The following is a 26,103-nucleotide window of genomic DNA, read 5'->3' as shown; positions in this document are numbered from 1 at the left end:
TGTGTGAATGCTTCCATTTAAGTGCATGCAACTAAACTTGACGTTCCGTACCGGTGACGGAAGCCGGATGTATCGTGTAAATCGTACTTAAGTCACCTTTCAATCCGGGACCCATACGTTAGGAATACGTAAAGGAAGTCACTTGGGCCCGTTGATGTTTCTGCTATACTTCAATGATGTACATCTAGTTCTGAAGACTCCACGATTGTCCTTCGCAGATGATCTCAAGATATTTCGCCTAATTCGTTCAATTGAAGATTGCAGAATTCTCCAACAGCATCTTGATGTCTTTGCTGATTGATGTAACACGAACCGCATGTGCGTGAACCCAAAGAAGTGGTCGGTAATATCATTTTCACGGAAAAAGGATTTCATTTTCATTTTTCATTAAGTTTAAACAACACGTCTTTTATGTAGTGGGTAAAGCATCTCAGGCACTGGGATGCATCTTCAGAATAGTCAAAAAATTTACGGATGTCTATTGTCTCAAATCGCTCTACTGCTCTCTATCGTGATTAATCCTAGAATATTGCTCTGAAGTCTGGAGTCCAAACCACAATAACGGCGTTGAGAGATTTGAGTCCGTTAACGTCGCTTTTTACGTTTCGCGCTTCGTAGATTGCCACAGAGAGATCCTTCCCGCCTATCTCGCTATGAAAACCGGTGTCAGCTGATTCAACTAGAGCCCCTACATGTTCGAAGGAATACCGCAAGACTTTCTTTATCGCGGATTTTAGATTTGGTACAAATCAACATAAATGTCGCACCTCGAGCACTACGCAACAACGTTATGTTCAGATTACCATTCCGACACACTAACTATAGTATATATAGAGCCATTAGGGGAACTGGGGGTAAGACGGACATATTAACGAAATACTGAAATATAACATAGTAAGAGCATGTTTTTGTTAACATGTAATACTCTATGTTATTGCTCCATATGTTGGCTTTCGAGTGCCCAGAGGGATTATTTTACAAAAATCAATAAGTATCATTTTTAAAGAATTAGAAAACGAAGAAATATCTGCACTTTTTCCAGACTGCGGGTGAAACGGACTATAGTCATCTGAGCGCTGTTACCTGACTTTAGCGTATTTTTAACAGTGTGGCGACGGCTTTTGATTTCAACCTGACGAGGAATTTGATTAAAGTTAAAATGTTATCTATTCTGAAATGTAATTAGTATAAGCTACAACCATTGGAGCCAACAAATAAACAAATTTACATCCAATCTTACCGTTTTCGAAAAATCAGCGATTTCCATAAAAAATCCTATTGCTTATTTTCACTTATTGCTCAAAATGCTGGTAGAAATGTTCATGATATCTGTTTTTTTTACGGGCAAAGCCTACATGAAAAATGTATTGAAACGATATTTATTTTTCAAAAGTAAATTTCAAATAACGAATATTTTTCACGAACAAATCCAATGTACTAATCAACGGGTCATAAATGGAGGTTTCAGTTTATCATAAAAAGCACTTTCGAATCCACCCATAGAGTTTACCTAAGTCATCATTCATATTGATTCATATATGTTTATTCTATGGAGAACGTTCTTTTCTTAGTAGCTAATAAGCACCAGCCATACCATTCAATCGTTCCCGGGTAAATGAGGTAACAATGCATATTTATTAACACCCGCTATCCACAATTCATTAGGTACACATGTCTATATTATTTGTAATTGATTCCGTTCACGTAACTCGTCCGATCACTTTGTGACATCAAACCTGACTTGGAAGCAACTTCTACCCTGTTGTGATATGATTGGAAGAAAACAAGAACGTGAGCGGTAAATTACTTTCAATTCAGTTAACATTCAACATCCCATCACCAATTTCTGAGAACAACTTACCCCTGTCTACGGGATTTAATAAATTGTTGCATCAACTTACCGTGTCGTGCTGGATCTCAGTCTCGACATCAATTGTGCCCCGTACCAGGGTGAGGAACTGTGCAAACGGCGCGATATTCACCACCTGTGTCGGATCCGTGCAGAGTGAACCCTAAAGGAAGAAAAAACAACAACGCAATAGTTCAGATGCAACCAAAGCAACGAATCCAACCAAACCCACCTCCTCCACCGGGCACTTCTCCGGCAGTTTGAACGTTCTCATTATCGGACCAACATCCGCATGCCGACTGCCGGTTTTAATCGTGTCACATAGGTTCATGTTGCCCTGCAATATCTGGACGCCATCTTTGCGGATCTTGTATTTGGCAACGGCCGTTTTGAACGATTTGAACTGAACGCAACCGCGGGATTTGATGTCGCAGTTCTTCGTCAGCACCACCGTGTAGTTCTCGCTGGCCGTGATGACCGCATCGGAACCGGCGCAGTTCTGCACCTTGCGCACTTTGAGTTTGTAGCCACCGTTCTGCAAAAAAATAGTGGTGGTTGATTCGAAAAATAATTAATTGGAAAGTTAGTCTTGTAGCTTTATGTATTGTGCGATGCACATAAAATGAGCTTCACAATTCACATAAATTTACTTTTAATTACCAGTAAAAATATGAGTAGCTCACTTTTCTCTGGTTTATTCAGTCTATGTATTAGATTCAAAGGGTCACAATATTTTATTTCACATATAAGAATATGTAAAGTTCTATTATCAGCCAGAAAAATACGTTGTTAATATACGTTACGTCAAATATAATTTCCATTTTTTCCAAGTGTGCGAACTGAATTTTTCCATGGAGACTCACCCATTAACCCATCGCTGAAAACCAGTTTTCGGCTAACTACTAATAAATCAGTGAAGAAATTGGCCGTATGTCTTTAAAGAAAACCCGTATCCTCTATTTTAGCAAATTTGATCGCCACTCGCTCACTTAAAAGCAAACTAAACCTTCAATCTTGAAAAACTAAGGTATCTTATCCCACCAGGAGTACCTGAGGCAATTTAACGATCGACTCGTGCTGAAACACTAATAAAAGTCCAAGATTTTTTCACTACATAAATGATTGATTTTCTGAAACGGTGTTATAGTATTTCTTATTAGACACGGCTCAAGGCGTTAGCTTCACGGAGATGTGGATATTTTATATACTTACAAGATGTAAAAATTAAAAAAAGATTAATAGTGAGACTTTGTCTGGTCCAGTACGCACGACTTTTTCCATTGTAGTTTAATTTAAATTTCATGATATTGTTTGAAGCTTTGAAATAGAAATGGATTAATGCTTATTTTCAATTACGAAGTAATGAAAAACAAATAACTTGTAACGTGACAGATCAAGATTTCGAAAACCAACACCAACGGCTGGCATACAATATCTAAACTACAGTTTTTCTAAGTACATTGAGTCTATTTTTTGAAACTGCTTTGTGAAAACCTTAAAGTTTTATTCATTTTTGTTAAAACACAGTTCATCCTATGTAACGTGACAGATGTTTACTGGTGTAAAGCAATTCCATCAAGATTGATTCAATCCCTAGTAACAATTGAGGTTTTATGGTAGTTTTATAACCACTCATAAAACTTAGATTGCACTTGTAGCATGCTGTAAAACTTCAATTGTTACTTGGGATTACATCAAAAATGGTGACCGTCTTCGATTCTGATGAAACTTTTTACGTTTCATTCATATGGGAGACTAAGTATTTTGCACAGTTGAACAAACAATTTATATTTGAGAGTAATATTTAAAAAGGGCGTATGGGAATGCACTACTTTCAAAATACATTGTTCGAATAGCGCCATTTTTACAGCAAAACTGATAGCAAATTCTAGGGAATTAATTCTGTTGTGTGAATCTTTTTTGGTAAAATTAAAAAAAAACTGAAAAAACCGATTTAATCCACCTAGCAGTGAGATGAGACATTTCTTACACATATCACTGTTGGATCATTCATTAGTTTGCAGAGCTCATGCGAAGTAGGCACCCAACTAGAGGTGGGATGAAAACAGTTTCTAGTCCTGCACGAATAAAATCTCGAATAAACTGAATAAATTATACAAAATCTATAAAACGAACGAAATAAAAAAAATAAAGCGAAAAATGAAATGAAAGGTGTTCAACTAACAAATTGAATGAAATAAATAAACGGAATGACCGAACATAACATGAATAAAAATAAAATTAAAGATCTGAACAAAATGAATCAAATGAACCAAATGAATCAAATGAATCAAATTTATTTCTGGAATCCAGTGAATACAATGCATCAAATGAATGAAATGGATCAAATGAACAAAGTGAATGGAATGAACAAAATGCATAAAATAAAAAATAAATTTAATGAATAAATAAAACAAACGAGTCCAATAAACAAAATGAACTGAATTGATAAAATGAATAAAAAAGAAGAAAATGAGCAGAATAAAATGCATTGAATAAAATGAAAAATTAAAGATGTTAAAAGGTTATAAATTAATAGAAAAAAAAATTATGTCGAATAAATTATTTGGATCAAATGAATAAAACTGAAAAAATCAAATTATTAAAATGTAGAAACTGAACAAAATGTACGAACTGGAAAAAATGAATAGAATGCATAGAATAAGAACAGTGAATAAAGTAAGTTAAATGATATGTACGAAAAGAATGAACTGATCAGATTGAATCCAAACAAATTAACGATAACCTGTCGACATATGCCTTAACTCAGGTCAAGGAAGCGACATTTTAGATTGTACATGTAGAATAATGAAAATGAATAAACCGGATTGTACGAATCTGAGAACCATTGCATCAGACTTTGTAGGGCTTCCATTCTTTTATTGTATCAGTCGTTGCACCTGGCTGCGGAGTGAAATGAGTCTGCCAAATGAAACAAAAGTGCCCGTACTACGGGATAATACGATTTCGATCGACTTAAATAAAACTCCTGGTCAGGGGCGGTGAAACACTTCACGCCCGAATGGGTAGAAAGCATAGGGTGAGGGGTCCATTAGTATGGATTTTTTCCCTTTTCGCAATGCATACGCTGACATTACATTCACAATAAATCACGTTCGTTTGAGCAAATGGAATTGTGGTACATCGATGTTTTCAAATGTGTGTAGTGCGAGATACATGCGTTGCACATCTAAATTTTTTGAAATGGTTCAAAATTTCGAGTGGGTAGTACTACCCATACTACCCATGCTTTCCGCCGGCCCTGCTCCTGGTACACCCACAGTTCAAGAAGTGGAAAAATTGGCTACAGTTAAAATGGAGCTTAATCTCGCTGAAGTTACATACATTCAGCTACACCACGCCAAAAACTGTAAATCGCATTTAGAAGTTTAGCACAGGCAGAAAACTCCATTGCAAAGAACAACATGCAACACGGGTTCGAATTTTATAACACCAGATTCAAGATCCCCGTGCATATGGAAAACGACATGGTGGACGTGCATATCCATATGCACAGTGGGACGGAATCAAAAAAAGCCGGACATTGATATTTGCGACGTACCTATTGGTTATGTCACTTTGATATCTTCGGAAAGGTTTCTTTATTTTTTAAGTAGTTTAATATAATGTTGGAAAATTTTTATTTAAGGGGGTATATACCCAGATAGTAACTTTGCAAGTTTTTGCCAAAATTGATAGCCATGTATGGAAACTTTGTAGATGAAATGATTTCATGAAACTTTGTTGAAGTAGCGAAATGGCTATCTGTTAAGCGAAAAAAATTATTGGGTGAAATTGAAGTACATGTCGGAATACCCCCTTAAAAAGTGTTTTTTCATTGTATTTTTTTTATTTGATTTTTTACAGTTTCTCGATGTTTTACAAAGTTGTAGATGCTTTCAAAACACACCTTTTTGGGGAATAGGCCAACTCGGTATCTCTTCGTTTTTAGGGTGTATGTCTGTTTTTTGGTTTTTTGGGCTAACTTTAAGGGGCTATGGTTTGTAGAGTAGCAGGTAGTAGCAGCTAAATTTAGTTTTTTGATATTCAGCAAGAAATACCCAATTGATGCATATATAAATCATAGCGGGATCTAATAGGATCCTTGGAATAATGTGGCGTAAAATAGACTAGCGTTTTAATAAATTATTTGTATTATGAAGCATGAAAAATAAAGTATTATGCGAAATTAATAAGCATTTGAAATATTATGGTTCATTCCATATATTCCGACATTCAAAGTTAATTTTTTTTGTTATTAACATGCTCATAAGTCATCAGTGTCCTGCTACTTATCATCTTCGTCATTGGATGAACAAGGTAATAATATAACCGAGTATTCTAAGCAACGAAATACCTTGTTCATTCAATGACCAAGAAGGACACTGATGACTTATGAGCATGTTAATAACAAAAAAATTCACTTTGAATGTCAGAATATATGGAATGAACTATAATATCGGGGGGAGTGGGCGTAGCGTATTGGTAAATCGATTGCCTTGTACGCAGCGCACCTGGGTTCGAGTCCCGACCCCGCACATAGGGTTAGAAATTTTTCCTAAGAGATTTTTCTAACCCGAAGAGGCGAATGACCTTAAGGTTAAAACCTCTATAATTGAAATAAAAAACAAAAAAAAACTATAATATTTCAAATGTTTATTAATTTCGCATAATAGTTTATTTTTCATGATTCATAATACAAATAATTTATTGAAACGCTAGTCTATTTTACGCCACATTATTCCAAGGATCCTATTAGATCCCGCTATGATTTATATATGCATCAATTGGGTATTTCTTGCTGAACATCAAAAAACTAAATTTAGCTGCTACTACCTGCTACTCTACAAACCATAGCCCCTTAAAGTTAGCCCAAAAAAACAAAAAAACAGACATATACCCTAAAAACGAAGAGATACCGAGTTGGCCTATTCCGCAAAAAGGTGTGTTTTGAAAGCATCTACAACTTTGTAGAACATCGAGAAACTGTAAAAAATCAAATAAAAAAGTTACAATGAAAAAACACTTTTTAAGGAGGTATTCCGACATGTACTTCAATTTCACCCAATAACTTTTTTCGCATAACAGATAGCCATTTCGCTACTTCAACAAAGTTTCATAAAATCATTTTGTCTACAAAGTTTCCATACATGACTATCAATTTTGGCAACAACTTGCAATGTTATTTTTTTTATCTGCGTATATTTAAAAAATTTTTCCAACATTATATTAAACTACTTAAAAAATAAAGAAACCTTTCCGAAGACATCAAAGTGCCATAATCAATAGGTTCGTCGCAAATATCAATGTCCGGTTTTTTTCGATTCCGTGCTACTGTGCGGCGTTCGTATTGTGAGCATGGGAGTGACTAAACCGATACCTTTTTACATGAATCTCGAATGCAAATATCCCGGGCAGATTCCAACATGTTAATTCTGTCAAAAATCATCTGCTACAACCAACTCTAACAAGCAGCCACCGACACTCATAGATAAATAAAAAACAACGATCCAATTAACCAATAATGCAGGTACAACGGCCACGACAACCGCTCCCAAACCAATAACCAGCATCACCAATTAAGAAGCAAATACCGATGAAGGCGGATTTACAACAGCTACCCGTAAGAACAATAAACAAAACATAAACTCTAATCGTCAACAACAAAAAATCAGTACCGATGATGACATGGACAGGAACGATAACGCGAGAGAAGTCAAACTGAATGACCCCCAAGCAGCTTCACCGCCAAGAAAAAGGATCCCAACAAGCAGCAGCAAGCTGCGTCAACAGGATCTGGCAGACAGACATTCTTAGTATTTTTTTATTTTTACTTATTGTAAAAACTTAAAAGATCTGCGGCTCAGTTGTGGTAATGCATTGAACCGTGTCAAATACCAAAATGTTTGTTAAAATCTTAAAAAATTATATATATATATATATATATATATATATATATATATATATATATATATATATATATATATATATATATATATATATATATATATATATATATATATATATATATATATATATATATATATATATATATATATATATATATATATATATATATATATATAATTTTTTACGATTTTAACAAATATATTCTTCGTTTTATCTATCGCCATCAAGGATGTAATGCACCTCAGTGCAAATAAAGAGAAGAATAAAAAACGCTCTTTGCACTTTACATGCGAACCACCGCTCACCTCTTTCGCAATAAACCTCTTCACTCCGATGTGTGTTGCTCCCATACGTGCATCCTCCTCCATGGCTGCACACCTCAATGAGTAGAACTAAAGAGACTCTTTAGTGTGAATCTTGGTCCCACGCGCACGGAAGCAGAGAAGGCAACCAAAAAACATTTTAAAAACGTTCTTCCGATCAAACTTTATCTGAATTGTAGCTTGATTCGCCTTCCTACCTGCTTGACAGTGAGAGGAGGCACAAAAAAGTGGCTCTTCAAGGTGACTCTTTGAACGAAACTGTGCAGCTCTTGGTGCACAGATCTTTCTCTTTTTCGTTTTCAAGTTTCTCTTTGTGCGGTCGTTCTGCACATCGCAGTGGTTTTGTGCTGCTCTATTTTTCATCGGTGTATTTCGCTCTATGTGGTACATTGTGTGAGGGAACAACAAGCCTGATCGCCATAAGTAAAAAAACTCGATTTTTTCGATATTGTATAGCAGGTCACCTCGTTAAGGGTTCATATATGTAGCGGATCGACAAAGATTAGAAAATTGGATTATTTTCTCTAAACAAGATTGCAAAATTTTATTGAGGGGTTACAGCACTGTAGAACACGAAAACAGGAATATTTCTGAAATTTTACTTGATGCAATGTAAAGATGAGTCGAGACCCCGTAAAATTCGAGTTATAATACTAGTTTTGTTGCACAAAAACTAAAAGTGTCAAGTGTTTTCAACATAAAATTGCGGCTGGATGACATTTTCCCACAGGCTAGTTCTTTTGGAAAAGCTCCACTGCCAAAAATCTATCTTCCGTAATTTTTGACCTAGAGCCAAAAACAATTTATTTTTGATACCTTGGAACGATAGATAGCGACGATATTTTGATTTTTCGCAAAATGGCAACGCTGAACATTTCATAAAAATCCATACAAAATTGCTTATTTAATAAAAAGTGCAATAAAAATGAAATGCTACGTACGTCGCTAGAGAAAGCAATTTCGAAAACATTGTGAAAATTTTAGAACGATAAAAAATATTTGTTTAAGTTATATTTTCGGCCACCGCAAAAATGAAAAATACAATTAAAGTTTTTAGTACACTCAGGGTACAAGAACAAGCGTTGCGGCAAAATTGAAAATTTGAATATTCATATGATTTTGCCGCCTTCCATATTTGGACACATTACCCTAATGCATATTTTAGGCAAATGAATAAAAATTAGATTCTTTTAAAAATTTCACTTTTTATTAATAACGGTGTAAATATTACAAAGTACTTGTGTAAATATAATCAAATCAAAATCTTTTAACAACCACTAGCTATTTTGAGTCGAAATATGTTGCTTACTATTAGGTTACTTTCAGAAAAAGTCGATATCGAAATAATCGCGTTGAGGTAGCGTATTTTTAAGAGCTGCAATTTCAGTTCTAGATTTCAGATCGCCATTAAAAATTGGGTAAACACTATTAATATATGTACTTCAAATATACGCAATAATTTATTTTTTTTCTATTTTTTAGTCTAGCACATATATATAGTCACTAAAAGAAAATTCAGTTTTTCCATACATAATACATTGAATGAAGAACTTAAATATGTTACTCACAAATACCAAACGCAAAAAACATAACACGTTTAAAATTGAATTGCAAATACAAAAAAGTTTAAAATATAATTGCCTTGTGGAGAAAATAACAATAAAAGATTTTATATTAAAAACTTGAAAGATATTTCAAAAAAAAAGTTTTAATCATAATTTAATTTTTTTTCTTTAAATAGTTTAGTTATAGAATGCATTTATTTTTTTTTTTTCAATTGATTCGAGTGTGTATCTTCGTCGCGAGTGGTTGACTCTCGTAGAGCTCCCTTCGTGTCGGTTAATTTTCATCATTTTTGGCACAGTTTACTGTCTCCCGGTTGTCAAAAGTGTTAATAACAGTGCAATTTAACAATTATACAGAGTGAAGTGGTTTATAAAAGCATTTTTCGGCATATTTTCGACAGACGCGAGTGGTGACTGTTTGTGAAAATTGAATTCCGGCAAATGAAAAAATATCTTTTCCTCGCATTACGGGCCGTCGATTCCCGATGCAAGGACAATGAAAGTGTACAGAAAACATCTAGAAACACAGTGTACATTGTGGGAATGGTGAAAAATGGTTTTTCAGAGAAAGAAATTCGATCCGAAAAGTGAAAAAATATGGCAATAAAAAAAATTGGCATTCAAATAATTTGCGTTTCACCAGCGACTAGCGACTACCAGGTGTCGCCCAAAATTCTTCGCCCGGAAAATAGGTGGCAAACCAGCCGGTCGGTGCTCAGCTAATTTCGTCCGCGTCCCTTGTCACCTTTTTTATTGAGTGTTTCATCGGCGGTGCTATCTTTAAAAATGAGCCGCCTTGGATATTCAACTGTGTTTTTTTACTGTATTATTTTATTGCAAATGAGTAGAGGTTTTGAGTCTTTTATATTCGGGATTGCAGATATTTTGTCGCATGTAAATTTTGGATGTTCGTTGATGTGATGGCGCTGTAAGGGAACACGTATCTGCCGGTCGGCGAACTTTTCTTTGGACTGAGCAAACTAATTTTTATGTTTCTTTAGGGTTTGTTTTACCAACGGGGGAACTGATTCACAGAGCATTCAATGTGCTTTGGGAAAACACATGGCCTTATTTGAGTGGAATGATGACTTCAATCATGTATAAGGTTTGAGCATTGACAATTCGCGAGAGGGATCGGGGACCTTCAGTAATGTCAGCACGAAGAATAAGTGTTTTGCTGTCATTTTCATTGCTTAGTTTTCTATTCTATCGCATGCCTCCACGCGAGTCTAAGTTTATTGATGACATTTGGTCCTTAGACCGGCGACGACTGGGATCAGCCTTCTGCCGATAGTAGCAGAACGAGAGTATGCGATATAGCCGAGAAAACAATACCGTAATAGTTGTTCGGAAATCAGCGCCAATAAGACTTTAATTTGACTAGTATCGATGATCGCGGGTCAATACGTACTGAAAATTAGCCGCGTCTGTTTTAATGAATCTAATTTCAAGTTCCGTCATTTGTAACAAGCCCGTGCATCAGGTTAACGATCCTCTGTATTTCCCTTCAATGTTCGATATAATCGTTCGTATACGTGTATTTCACAAACAATCCGATATTAGAAATAGGAAATACTTTCGTTGATTTATAACATCTAGAGCTATCATAACTCTCTGTCTGTATAACGTTTTATCACTCGGTAGTTTGCAACCCAAAAAATATATCGTAGAGAAGGAATAGCGAAATTAGTGTAAATAATGTCGTAATAAATAGTGCTCCGGCCCATTACACAGATAAGATTAGCTTTTCTAGGCAATACTCCCACGATCGGCTGTGTGGCTGTGAAATTGCTTTTGTTTAGAAAACATAGGATACTCTCGGTAGATCTTATTTTTCGAGCGATCGTGTTCTCGAAAACTAACTGAACTACTACCTAATAAACTATGCTATATAGGTCGCATCGCTTGCTTGGAGCGAATCCTAGACCCTATTCCCTTCCAAACCACCAACTCCACGATACCTGTGGAAGATTCTGATGAACCTTCTGTATAAGATTCCTCAATTTATTCAAACGATCGCCGGGTAAAATCAGCACCGACACGATAGAAACCACGAATATCATTGAAAAATATAAGCAGTGCTCCTTATAGCCGGCTATCCGGAGTTCAAGGTGCTTATTTTGCTAATCGTATTAATACAACAAATGATAAATTTCCCAAATTCTCGGCAGCCGGCTGCCCAGAGCAATTATTACATGATAACGCTATTGACACACTTCTTAACAACTCTCCCCATCCCGTGATACATGTGGAGATGCAGAGGATTCCTTGGTCTCTAGTAGCAACATGTATCGGACTAACATTCCTTCCTTTCCCAGAAGATCTGCATTCGGACGTGGCCGGCGTCGGTATTGATCAGCATGCAGGGATCAGAATAGATTGTACAATGTGGCTCATCATGTTGTTCCCAAGCATGTTGTTCCAATGAACATTTTGCAACCTAATTTGGTTCTGGTCAATAACGGAGTAGCAACTACGGGCGATCTCTTATGCTTATGCTTATGCTTAGAATGCATTTAATTTTTTTCAATTCAAAATGTTCATGGAAAATATACTTCAAAATGCAGATGTTTTCAAGTTATTTTAGATTTTCTTTCGATATAACGTGTTACTTCGTGAAATTACGACCTTTTCATGAGTTATTCACGTTTGTTCAAAAAACCAATGTTTTTCAAAATATGTAAAGATGAAATTTCCACGTAAATACTATGTTCCCTGATCAAGGATAATTTGTGTACGACTGTCTCGATATCCTTGTTTCAATAAAAATACAGAACTCTAACGTGACAGATTCTGGTTGTAACGTGACAGATCATTGAGAATACTCCATAAAATCGAAAAAAAAAATTTCTTCAGGAAAACTATATTTTAAACTCATCTTTGTTTTCCAAGCTTCAACTTAAAATTGTGTTCATGTAAATTGTGTTCATGTAGACTTTTCAATTTAGTCGGGTAACATCCACACTCACTGCGAAAATTGTGTAACGTGACAGACGTATCAAAATCACAATAAAGCGAAAACCGTTTATTATAGAAAAGAATATTCTGTAGAAAAAATGTGAGATTTAGTGACCTTAATAATGTTCAATTGTGATAGAATCTGATTTTATTGTTTTAACAAACTTATCTTATGAAATATGCGTAAACTTATAACGCGACAGACAGAAGCCTTGACCATATACAGGTGTCAATACTAGCACGTTTCAAAATGACCCAGCCTCCGGTTCTTAATTTTGCTAATATTTTATTTTAAAAATATTCGCACGATCCACGCCTCCGCCGATAGTTATGAACGGCGTGACGCCGCTATCGCCGTCGCCGCCGGTTGAAAATGATCACTACGCCGCTGCCGATCAAAAATATATTGGTGTACATGTCATGTAATGTAATACATACATTTTGCCTGTACTTTTATGAATTCAAAATGTTAGTGTGCTATACGTGATTACATTTTAAATGCTGAAATTAGATTTTCATGCGATATTGGCGCTTATTTATAACCAATATAGTGTAATTGAACATGCTTATGCCAGCGCAAATTCTAGTTTCTATTCCGAAGAATTTTTGTAACAAGTCTTACTCAGGACTGTCCAAATTGAACTTCCCAATTTTTCGAGTCTCTTGAGTATCCCAATATTAACATTCCGCTGCACTTTCCCCACTGAGAAGTCCAACAAAGTGTCTAAAAATCGATCACAAAGAACATAAAATGGACGTATGTTGAACAACTTATTGGACGTTGCAAAAAGGGTGATTCTCATGAAGCAGTTTTAAAACATTCTATTTCTTAGGGGGTACAAACGGCGCGATATTGTCAAAAATTACCGTTACACCAATGCCGATCATATCGGTCTTCAAAATTTATGGAGCGTGGCTAATGTTACTTTTGACATTAAAAATGCCTTACCTGAGGCTAAGCTGCATTCTAAAATCTAAAATATCTATTATGCAACAAAACTGTGCAAAGTTTGTGTGCTTATAACTCCGATTTTACAAGATCGATTTTTATCATTTGTACACCTGCGGATTTAGAAACGTCCAACTCTAATATTGGTAATAGTGTAATTTGGGGAGAGATGCCGCACATTTATTAAAATCGATCCTGCATCAAAGTTAACCATTCAATATTTGATGAAATCATTTTTATCAATTACGAAAAGTTTCTAAAATACTGTGAAATGGTTTTGTCTTGAAAAAAAATCATCTAATTTCTAATCTAATTTAAAAAATAAACTGTTTTAATCCACCTAGCGGTGCAATTGTGCCTTTCTCAATTTTGAACACGAGCTAAAGCTTTCAAATGCATATATTATATTTTATTATTATATTATAAAGAAATCATTATTCGAGTTCTAAAATTTTGCAAAAGAAAAAACAGCCACGGTAATATTGAACTGAAAAAGGTGCAAAATCGGCAAAGTCCCAAAAAGTCGATTTTTATAAAAAAAAAAATTTTCGTGATAAAATAAAATCTCGACGTTTCATGCATTTTAAAGATGTTTGGCATCAAAAATACGAATTCGATTTCTGAAATTTCATGGGTCCCCCCTTTGAAAAAAATTTTGAGTTCCGGCTTATATGGGAATTTCATATGTGACCGGACGGTTCAGTCTATATTTTCGGAACAATATAAGCGATCCGTGCGAAATTTTACAGACATCTGTGGGGATAATATAGCTATCATTTGAAACTAAGTTTGTGAAAATCGGCCCAACCATTTCCGAGAAACTGATATGAGTTTGCTAGTTTTGAAAGATGGCAGCTTTTCCCGGGCACTTTCGGAACCGTCTATGGTGGTCAATGTAGTCACCGAAAGTTTGTTTGTTGGCCGTCGGTGACCTAGAACTGCAAATTTAAGTTGTTTGAGAGACATTTTAGCGAAATTTTTACCTTTTTTGTTTTCATCGGAGTATCGATTTGAATCACAATTTGCTGTGTGATCGCATGCCACAACCCGTAACTCCGGAACTGGAAGTCGGATTGAGATGAAATTTAATAGCCATTTACGGAGGCGCAATACTTTTTATTTGAGACTAAGTTTGGTTGAATCGGTTTAGTCATCTCCGAGAAACCGATGTGACTGTTATTCTGAATTTGGATACTTCCGCCGGGGCTTCCGGAACCGATGATGGTGGCCAATGTGGCAAAAGAGACTTTTAATGGATGTTAATGACCTAATACTACAAATCGAAGCAGTTGCGGTCATATTTTGGAAAAATTTTCACCTTTATACATTCATTGCAGAATTTATTAAAATCGACATTTTCTGCGTGATCGTACTCACCACCCTGTAATTCCGGAACCGTCGGATCCATTAGAAATTCAATAGCAGCCTATGGAAACGTTGCACCTTTCATTTTAGGCTAAGTTTGTCAAAATCGGTTCAGTCATCTCTGAGAAAAATGAGTTACATTTTTGGTCACATACACACACAGACGCACATACACACATACATACACACGCACAGACATTTGGCGAACTCGACGAACTGAATCGAATGGTATATGTCACTTGGCACTCCGGGCCTCCGTTAGAAAGTCGGTTTTCAGAGCAATTGCAATACCTTTCTATTAAGAAAGGCAAAAAGAGAAATAACATTCAATGGAGGTAGAATTTAAAGAGAGAGAGAGAAACATAAAAAATAAATAAAGAACAAACAAGGAAAAAATAATAAATAGATAAAATGAAATCAACCGAGAAAGGTGAAAAGCTACATTCAAAGTAAATAAAAAAGATTAATAACAAGCAAATTCTCAAAAATCTACCAATATGAAAAATTTTAAAAAATGAAGTCATAGCCACACACCTAGAAATAATAATGTAAATTTACTTCTCCTGACCCTGACATATACGAGCATCAAAAATAACTTAGTTTTACGTTTGATTTTAATTTTACATGACGTTTAAATTCGTAAATCATGTAATTTTACTCCACATACAGCGTTTGTTCTGAATGGTACAGGGTTGTTAATCGATAATCAATCGTCATCGTCGATAACGTTAACCACCCGTCAACGTCATCGGAAACTCCGTTAACGATAATGTATCGTCGGATTCATCGCCATCGTCGATAATTCATCGGTGGTTATCGCGATACATTTTGCGTTACTTTCCCGTTTATTGGAGTTGAAGTTGATACGGTTAACTTTCAATTGTTTAGAAATAACTATTAAAGGACATGTTGTTGGCAGTTGAAAATCAATAGTATTGGACATTTTCTATGCACAGGGAGGTTCGACGATGTGTCAAAATGGAATTTTTTGTCAACTTTTCGGGAGTGTTTTATATTGAAGGGAAAGTTATTAGCAGTTGACAATCAATAGTTTTGGACATTTTCAATACACAGGGGGTTCGACGATGTGTCAAAATGAATTTTTTTCAACTTCTAGGGAAAGTTTATTATATTGAAGAAGTTATTAATAAGTGAAAATAAACAGTTTTGGACATGTACCGTCGGTGCGTCAAAATAGAAATTTTTTCAACTTTTCGCGAACTTTTTACCCTTCAAGGGTAGGTTGTTGGCAGTTGAAAATCGATAGTTTTGGACATTTTCAATTCACAGGAGAATCCACCAGTGCACAGTGTTTCCAAAATGGCAAAAAGGTGAAAGAAGTTCTTTGAACCACGAAAAACATTTTTACATTTCTTATAAAAGAAATGTATAGAATTCGCTCAAACTTTCAAGATTTTTTCCGAGGCCCGGAGGGCCGAGTCTTATATACCAATCGACTCAGCTCGACGATTTGGGACAATGTCTGTGTGTGTGTGTGTGTCTGTGTGTGTGTGTGTGTGTATGTAACGGACAAATTCTCATTCGTGTTTCTCAGCAATGGCTGAACCGATCTTATCCAAACCAATTTTAAATGAAAGAACTAAAAAACAGTATGAACGCTATTAATTTGTTTTTGATTCTGATGTTTAGTTTCCAAGATTTTAATGTTTGAATGCGTAAAAATGGCGTTTTTTGCAGTTTTTTTAAATTATCTGCCGAAATTGACGATATAGATTAACAAATTATATGTTTTTAGACAGCTTTAACGAATACCTTTCGAACAAGCTATGGATTGTTGAAATCGGACTATTATCAAAAGAGATATTTAACATTAAATGCGGACGAAAGATTTTTATCATTTCCCATTGCCAGAAATATGACCAAAAACATGTAATCTATTATTAACGCCAAAACGGCTTATTTTAGGTCAATAGTATATTCGGAGAATTTAATGGAGGTAATATGCCCTTTCTTTTGGTATTGTGCTTTTGCTGATTAATCCCCCTATGAGTGAGATATTTTCACAAATTTTCTTGGAAGTGATTATATCGAAATAATGTCTTCAGCAAATTTGTAGCTCTTACTTTTGCGAATAACTTTACTAAAGACTTTAAATATATATTTTGAATACTTCAAAAGTTATGGCTTGTTGTTTGTTGATTACTCTTTGTCGCCTATTAATTGTTCAATATAGTAATAATCCATTGAAATAAGCTAAACATTATTTCGATAAAACGAATTTTGTATTTCATTTTACTATCTACAACGGCTAGAAATAATCACAGAACACTTCCCAATTGTCTGGAAGGAACTTGATAACTTATCAGTACAAAAATGTTCATTTGTGCGAACCTTCTGACTGCAATTTTTCTAACTTATAACCAACGTATCGATCTGAAACATATCGGAAAATGAAAAGCGAAATAACTCCAAGCAACGGCGTAGCCAAGAGAAGGTTTTGAAGTTCAACACCATACAACTCCCACCCCCCCCCCCCACACCCAAAAAAATATTGGATTGAAGTTGAAAATTTATTGATGGTGACTGATTTAATTCAATATTACAATAACAATTATCTGATCCGTAGATTGATAACCTGTTGTTGTAAACATCATGAGGACTTTTGATAAATTGTCGGAATGGGGTCCTGACATGTAACTGATCTATTGGTCTTGATTTCACAGTTGTCTAATAGCATCAATATCAAATTCCTGCCAGAAAACATTCCAATAGAAAATTCCAGAGTTCTGTAATCAATCATAATCCTCAGATTTCTTTTCAAATTGAGCTCGCTTTTGTAGATATGTACTGTAATAAGGGACTTTTTTTAATAGGAAGCGAAGCTAAAATTGATTTAACGTCTATGAAACATAGAACTGCTCACCAAAAAATGCATAACTTTCAACATTTGCTAAAAATGTTTTTGCCTTTCTCATTCACTCTAAAATTCGTCAATCTAATCCCGACCCGGAGGGCCGAGTGTCATATGCCAATCGACTGAGTTCGTCGAGATCGGAAAATGTCTGTGTGTATGAATGTGTGTGTATGTGTGTATGTGTAAAAAAATGTGACCTCTGTTTCTCAGAGATCGCTGAACCGATTTGCACAAAGTTAGTCTCAAATGAAAGGTACAACCTTCCAATCGGCTGCTATTGAATTTTTTATTGATTGGACTTCCGGTTCCGGAGTTACGAGTTGAAGAGTGCAATCACACAGCAAATTCCCATATAAACTGAAATGAAAAATTTTCTAAATCAAATTTGTATTTTTGATGCCAAGTGACTTTAAAATGCATGAAACATTGAGATATTTGTCAAAAATTGACTTCTTTGGACTTCGGTATTTTTGCCTTTCTCATATAGAAAGGTTATGCAATCACTCCAAAAATCGTCAATCATACCGGCCCGGAGGGAGTATGCAGTGAGGGGTTAAAATTAAAACTAGTTTAAAATTTCTTAACAAGTTGAAAATTTTCGGCAGGACCTGGACCTCCCGGATCTTTCTCCATGATCCGCCGCTGGTTTTAAGCGATATTTCAGTATCACATAGTATCTCAAGATCGTGGCTGTCGATCCATTGTATGTATGTGCAAATCGTACTGAACATGTAATATTCATTTCCACCATTGTATTGAACATAACCAGCCATGGAATCGTAGTCTGGACAAATGAGAAAAGCACAATTGCACCACTAGGTGGATTAAAACAGGTTTTTATTTTGGGAATGCGTCCAGTTGAGACGAAAACGTAATATGATTAATAACGAGGATAACACTTTCCGAATGTAGAGAGAAATTTATGAAAAATGACGATTTCCATTCGATTCTAGCAGGTTCTGATCGATTTTAATGAGCATTTGATTTTTGTTGTATGACCAATTATATGTATAGGTCAAATGTTAAAAAACAGTAATTTAAGGTGAAGATAGCATCATTTTGAAACCGCCAATTTCGGAGGTTTAGTATCTTCGATGAGTTTTACAAACGTTAAACAGGGCATCATTTGATAAAATAATGTTGACGGTATATCGTCCAAGAAGTATTTATGGTGAATTTCTCAGGTTAATATTCATGACTACAATAAAGTCTCAACAAATTCGCTAAAGACACGAACTCTGTTACTATTTCCTGAAAAATTAATTCTGAATAATTTTAAAACTACAAAAATTACAGTTTCGGAATTATGCCGTTTGGACAGTATGATCGATTTTCACCAAAACGAATTTCTGGCTACGCCGCTGATTTCAAGTAAGTAGAAACAAAGTCGTTCTACACTCGTTCAAAAGAAACTTCTTCGAATGCTGAATATCTATTATAATATATTGAAACCCCGATTTTATCAGCCAAAAATGAATGATGGGCTCTAGCAGACGAACAAGACTGAATTCGAGTAAATCCTTTCTTGAGCATGTTTTCCTTATCATGAAGATATGCGAAATATGCGAAAATAAAAAGTTCATCATAATCAGAAATAGTTATCAGACTACATCAAGGGACGAGAAGAATATTTTAACAGCTTCAGTTTATTATAAAGAAAAAAATTGCCCGATTTAGTCAATGTCCCCGTTTTGTCAGCCTAAAGTACACCATGAGACTGATAAAAATGGGTCTTTATTGTATGTATTATTCGCTGTGTTTCACATTAATAGGTACATTTCATTTTTGGAGATTTTTAGGTAGTTTTTAAGGGGTTATTTTATAGAATTCTTCCAAAATTTGGCGAACCTATTCCAATTCGTATACCAATTAATTGGTATACTTAAGGGTTTATATGTTGCAGATAGAGAAAATACTGAAATTTTCAGCTTTTTTCCTACACAATATTACGAAAGCTTATTAAATAATTTTTCCTAATAAGTTTGTGAAAATTATGAACTATTTGAAATTTTTTAATAGTTTTATTTATTATTTAACCATGATTTTTTTAATAAATAGTGACCATCGCTTCACAACGTAGTCTATTTTTCGTGGCTTGCGGTGAGCACGATCTCTCGAATTGCTGAACTGAAAATTATGGAATAGAAATTAATTTTTAGTATTCTTTACAGACCCGCTGGTGCCCTTAGGCGATTTCGCTAGATTTTCAGGGCACTGTGCATCCAGTGCATTAACGCAAGTGACGGAAGGTTATCGAAAAGTTTCGTGAAAATGAAAATTCCAGTAATGATGATGATTTTCCCAAACGGTTCGTTTTCGTGAGGTTTTTAGTTGTTCTTTGGCATAAGGATTAGCGATAATAATTCAAATCAAGGATACTACTGGGAAGTCACCTTTAGAAAAAGTCGATGTCGAAGAAAAATTTGAAACTATGCACGCATGCACTTCGGAGATAGCGTGATATCAGGAGCTGCGATTTCATTTCAACGATTTTTTGTGAAAAGGGCGATACTTACAAATGTATACATAGGGCTTTTTTCATACATGCGAATGAGGGCTTTGAAACGCAACAAATTAACCTAAAAATTTGGATTCTACGATATTGCTTTCTTAAACTACAGCAAAAAATACAACGGGCGAAACTGTATTTTTGTTTGTTTATTTAAAGTTTCACCCTCCACGCTCCATGCAAACAAACAGGGCGATACTTTTTTTGCTAGCAGTTTAGAGGCGAAACTGTTATTTTCGTATTTTTTTTAGGATTATTAAGCTGATACCAGCTGTAAATAGTAACAATGATCGCTATTGAAAAAACCCGGACGAAATCGGTGGTGTAAAACGGTAGTTATTGTAAAAAACGTGAGGGCGATACTTCAATGCTGATAGGTGGGACCGAAAAAGTAAACAATCGCCAAAGGGGCGATACTATCATTTTGTCAATTTCAATAGCAAAAACAAATTTTAATTTAATAATTTCAAATACTTTATGAAGTTTTGGGTTTCGATCACTGAATCATGCAATCTAGGATGTAAAAAAAACACAATAGTTCTTAAATAGGAAATAAAACCAAGTCTGGAAATATTCACTGTTGATTTTCTTTGAATGGTATCATTGCTAGTATCGCTTTTTTCAAGAAAAAGCGTTGATTTCTTAGTTCTCAGTCGCGTTGGAAATTTGAGTAAAGTATAAACTTCAAATCGATTCAAAAAAAATTTCGATTTTTTTGACTCAGTGCAAATTATAACCCCTTTAGGAAAATTCAGTTTTCCCACCACAATATAGATATTTTATTACCAGAGCATTAACAATAATTCGTTGGTAAGTCTATTTTATGGGCCATTTTTTCGCTTTCCCATTGATTTGGTTTGAGATTTCTAGCACTGATGTTGTCCTATGCTGATTTGAGCGATTCTCTGAGTCCTGCCACTATCCCATGTAGTATGGGTTATCAAAAACATCGCGAAGCATCAAGTTCTAAATGTTCTCAAACGATATAATATCCGAAGAGTGATAAGAGTTATAAGAAATGTCTCATCACACTGTTAGGTGGATTAAAAACGTTTTTAGTATTAATTTCGCTGAAGAGACTATGTGTCTATCTGTCGATTTAATTATACGTTTGTGAAGATTTGTTTGATATACCCCACAAAATTGCTTATTTCAAAGTACTTTTCCTGGTAATTTTGTAGAATTTGAAAATGTTCCAAGATTTCGTTCAACATAAGAAAATACAGAATTTTTGTAATGTTAGTTTATTTGTATCTCTTACAACTTAAAAGTTATCGAATGATTTAGTGTCAAAAAAGCAATGTTTTGGTATGGAAGCCACAAATTTCCGCAGGTATAGCTTTACCAAGACGAATCTGTAAAACAAACATTATATATATATACTGCAAAATGTATAAACATAATACTACTGTACTGTAAGACTTCCTAAGGGAAATTTTTACTAAATAATAAGAACGGGTTATGAGGCTTTGTCGAGGGACTAAAGAAGATTATTTTAACCACTGCGGTTTATTAAAAAGAAAGGAAAAAAATATATTAGTCTTGGTGTTTGCGTTTTGACATCGTCTCTTCAAAACCAGAAAAAATATGTGCACATTTTGTCAATGTCAATTCACCAAGGGGCTGATAACAACGGGTCTTCACTGTATTCAAAAACGACTAAAACTCTATTATGAGGTCGTTCATAAATTACACTACATATTTGAGGGTAAAAGAAGGAAGCATGAAGCATCTTGTTACATAGTGGAGAGAAGAAACGGAGGAGGGGGCTAAAAGCACCCAACTAGAAAAAATATACATTGGAAATATGTATATTCTCCTTTTTAAAATTCAAAATCTTCTAGCTTAAATGAAAATTATAATAAAATCTGTTAATCACCACACCACTTAAATGTGTAGTATAATTTGTGAATGGCCTAATAATAGTGGTTTAGTGGTTTTTTCAATATATATCTTTTCGTGATAAAAATTACTAATAACACAATAGCTCAAAATTTGTTTTCTTCATGGTCAAAACAATTTTAATCACCTTTTTGCCGCACTGTGCACCTGGGACTCTTCTGTGCACCAACTTACTCGAAAAATTAAAAAAAAAATCCATTTTGACACATCGTCGGACCCTTCTGCGTATTTAAAATGTGCAAAATTATTGATTTTCAACTGCCAACAACTTTCCCTTCAGTATAATACACTTTCCCGAAAAGTTGAAAAAAAAAATCTCTTTGACGCATCGTCGGTCTCCGCTGTGCATAGAAAATGTCCAAAACTATTGATTTTCAACTGCCAACAACATGTTTTTCAATAGGTATTTATTTCTAAACAACTGAAAGTTAACCGCATCAACTTCAACTCCAATAAACGGGAAAGTAACGCAAAATGTATCGCGATAACCGATGAACCGACGATGACGATGAATACGACGATACAATTATCGACGATGACGATGAAGGCGACGATTCATTATCGTTAACGAGTAACGCCGATAAATTATCGCGAAAAATGTATCGTATTAACAACCCTGAGGTTGTGTTTTAACTTGAAGGGTCTATAGCAAATTGTAATATATGGGAGCAGGAGAGAAAGCTCGAATGTGAGGCATCATGTTTTTACTGAAGTTCTCACATGAATCGATAACTTTGAAACATTAAAATTCATTCGCGAATTATATTGCATGGTCTTGAAAAAGCTACCTATTTAATGTCACTGTGGTCGTATCCTGTACACAACCCTTAAACTTTTTTCATAAATTTAAGTTTTTAACCTTTTCTTTTTTGTAATCTCTTTTCCACTTGTAAATAGAAATTGAAATGGTAAATATGCGAACATATATTTTGAAATTGAAATTTTCGAACCCTCTTAAAAACAGCCTTTAAAAAGCGCACATTTAAAAAAACACACATTTCTGGCTGGCAAACAATTGATGAATAGGGGTTCGATTACCATTAGTAAACTAGCATGAAATTCCTTCAATCGACAATTCAACTACAGTGCAATAACTAATCCGGGTTCAATAATAAAGACATGCAATGAGCTATCCGTGAGCTGACATGTACTTTGGCATTGCCAATCAAGTATGCCGATTATAAATTTCTAGTTACACCATCGATTTGAACTAGACATAACAATACAATATAATTTTAACATGCTCTGTTCAATCATCAACGAAACTGCCAACTCATGATGAACGTACTAATTTTGAATTGTTCAAAACTTCTCATCACGTGTGAATCGTAACGACATTTGACACGCTCCTCGCACTTACGCATGCAAACGCAACCCCAACGATGGCCAGTAGAAGAAAAGCAATCACTTTTCCCGACAGACATCTGCTGTTTCCCGCCAGCCTAACTATTTGCACCATATTGCACTGATTTTTAGTAACTTTTGCACCGCAAACAAATCCGATCCAACTAGCACGACAGCTTCCGCAAAACTGAAATCCATCAAGATGAACTTGAACATCAACAACCCTCAGGCACGCCTGAGTGGGTCTAGAACGGCCAGAACGGCGGCGGTGGCGGCGTCGATAGTGACGACATCGAGCTTCCCCCACTCTCGAATCAAAACAGCGAACGATCGGAGGCTAATTTTCCACACAACCTGTTGGTGGTAGCTCCTAATCACGAATTCAAGATTCGATTTAGAATTCCCCTTCATATGTAGGAAATAACAACAACAGCTATCCAAATAGAACACGAGCGCACGGTTCGAATTTGACAAAGCCGAATTTTAACTTGTCTAGTTGTTTAATTATTATTTACGCGCTGACGAAACGCTTAATCGCTACTGCTGCTGCTGGCGGTGACCTGACATCCGCCCGAGGTATGGATTGCAATCGGGTTCAATCTAATTCGAATGGGCAAGTTTAAGCGTCAGACTGATCGAGAGATTACTCGCTAATCATAGCTAGCACTGATTGAGTGCGATTGGGGGTGTGGAAAATTTCCCCCTCTACGATATAATTAGACCCCATCGTGATGACAGTACAGCCACCGGCTAGCATGTGAATGGGTTTTTTTGTTGTTGAAGCAATAGCACGGTTCAATTGTTTGCAACTGGATTTTTACGCGGACTTGTTTCGGAAATAAATGATGAGCTTTATGATGCGGAGCGTTAGCGTACAGCTAGTTTGTGTCTAAATTTATGACATTAATGTTAGTATGAGAATTGTAGCGGTCGAAGTTCATCAAGCGAAGCGCCTATCACCCAATCTCGAAAAAAAAAATTGAACTTGACACTGGTTGGTTTGTGAGTCATGTTAACTTGACCATGGGGATCCCCGGCGCAGGCTAAGAGTATCCTGCGACGACCTTTTGGGGATTTTTCGAGGTAGCAAGTCACGATTGAACAAAATAAACATCTAAATCAGGTTTTAGAAATAATATTGTCGGTTTCCAGTATTTTGTCTAAAGGTAGTACTTGGAATCAAGTACATTTGATTTGTTGCTTTCGAAATTAAATCGAGCAATATTTAAAGAGACCCCTAAATTACAAACGTAAAAAAAATGTGGACTAAATACTTTAATATTGCAACCTGATTCTAGCTCATAGATGCGGTAATAAAACAAACAGTTCTCTTTATTCAATATTGTGATATCTGAGATTCACGCGAAACTTTTAAATCGATTCAGTGAAGTCCAGCAATCCAAATTTTCGAAGGTATGTTCCAGAACTGAGATATAGTTCGAAAATTTTTAATGAAATCCTAGCAATATAGGTAGGGCAGCTGACCCAATAGTTGTGATAGCAGCTATAGTTGTGATAGTGATGAAAATTGGTTGTTTTTGATCATTTAAATAGCGTAAGGGCAAGAATGTCAGTTTGTAAATTTCATATTTCTACTATTACTTAGAATACTCCAAGAATTTATGCAGTAATAGTATCAAATATCTGCATAAAATGCTTTTTCTTTGCGGACTACAATACGACCATTTCGCTAGCAGGAGTAGTTTTTTTCTATGCGTATAACTAAGTGAAAACTAAACCGATCGTGCATATATTTACTTATACTTTTTAATAAGAAGTTAAACTGTACTTTCAAATATCTAACGGTATTGTTTTGACTAGACTTTCGAATAGAAACGTGTATTGCAACTATTGCGTATGGGTAACCTACCATGTCGGTATAGTTGTAATAGTACAGCTAGTTTTTGCTAAGTATATAACTAAGTGAAAACAAAACCCATCATGCATATTTTTACATATGCATTTTAATACTAAGATAAGCTGTACTTTCCGATATCAAAAGGTATGGTTTTGGCTATTTTTTCGCATATAACGTGTATTACAACTATTGGGCCAATACGGTCTACCGTGTCGGTATAGTTGTAATAGTAGTAGATTTTTTTCTAACTGCCAAACTAAGGAAAAACAAAACACAACATTTATATTTTTACATATGCATATAAATCAGTTAAGCTGCACTTTCCAGTATCAAAAAAAATATAATTTTGGCTATTTGTTCTCATAAAAACGTGTAGCACAACTATTGAATCAAATCAGCCTGCGATGTTGGTATAGTTGCGTTACCTGTTGCATTAGTTATACTACCATTTCCGTTCATCCCAAACTGGTACGGATATATGTTTTCTTTCCACTACTGCTCACATATTCTTATTCTGGCTCAATTTTTAATCGCCAGCTCTCTCACTCCAGCTACCACTGATATGAGAGATAAATTCACTTGACTCTTGTGTTTCTTTCTATTTTCTAGATACATAGATTGGGAAGATACCTCCTTTTTCCATCGAATAGGGTAGACGAGCCCTTATTCATCTCTTTAGTCAGGTTGTCACACTAT

The 26,103-nt window shown here is 35.2% G+C and overlaps 1 protein-coding gene across 1 annotated transcript; it reads right to left on the bottom strand.

Annotated features, from left to right (window-relative positions):
* Positions 1 to 1,591: 1,591 nt before the first annotated feature.
* LOC131678816 (uncharacterized) lies at positions 1,592 to 23,752 on the bottom strand. Its single transcript, XM_058959164.1, has 4 exons — positions 23,566 to 23,752; positions 2,082 to 2,384; positions 1,902 to 2,012; positions 1,592 to 1,759 (listed from the first exon to the last, which is right to left on the bottom strand). Exons 1-4 carry the CDS (start codon positions 23,662 to 23,664, stop codon positions 1,718 to 1,720), a joined length of 555 nt encoding a protein of 184 aa, XP_058815147.1. The 5' UTR covers positions 23,665 to 23,752; the 3' UTR covers positions 1,592 to 1,717.
* Between the last annotated feature and the right edge of the window lie 2,351 nt (positions 23,753 to 26,103).

This window comes from Topomyia yanbarensis, chromosome 2, assembly GCF_030247195.1.
Source record: "Topomyia yanbarensis strain Yona2022 chromosome 2, ASM3024719v1, whole genome shotgun sequence".
Lineage (NCBI taxonomy): Eukaryota > Metazoa > Arthropoda > Insecta > Diptera > Culicidae > Topomyia > Topomyia yanbarensis.
This window is presented reverse-complemented; position numbering and strand designations above follow the sequence as displayed.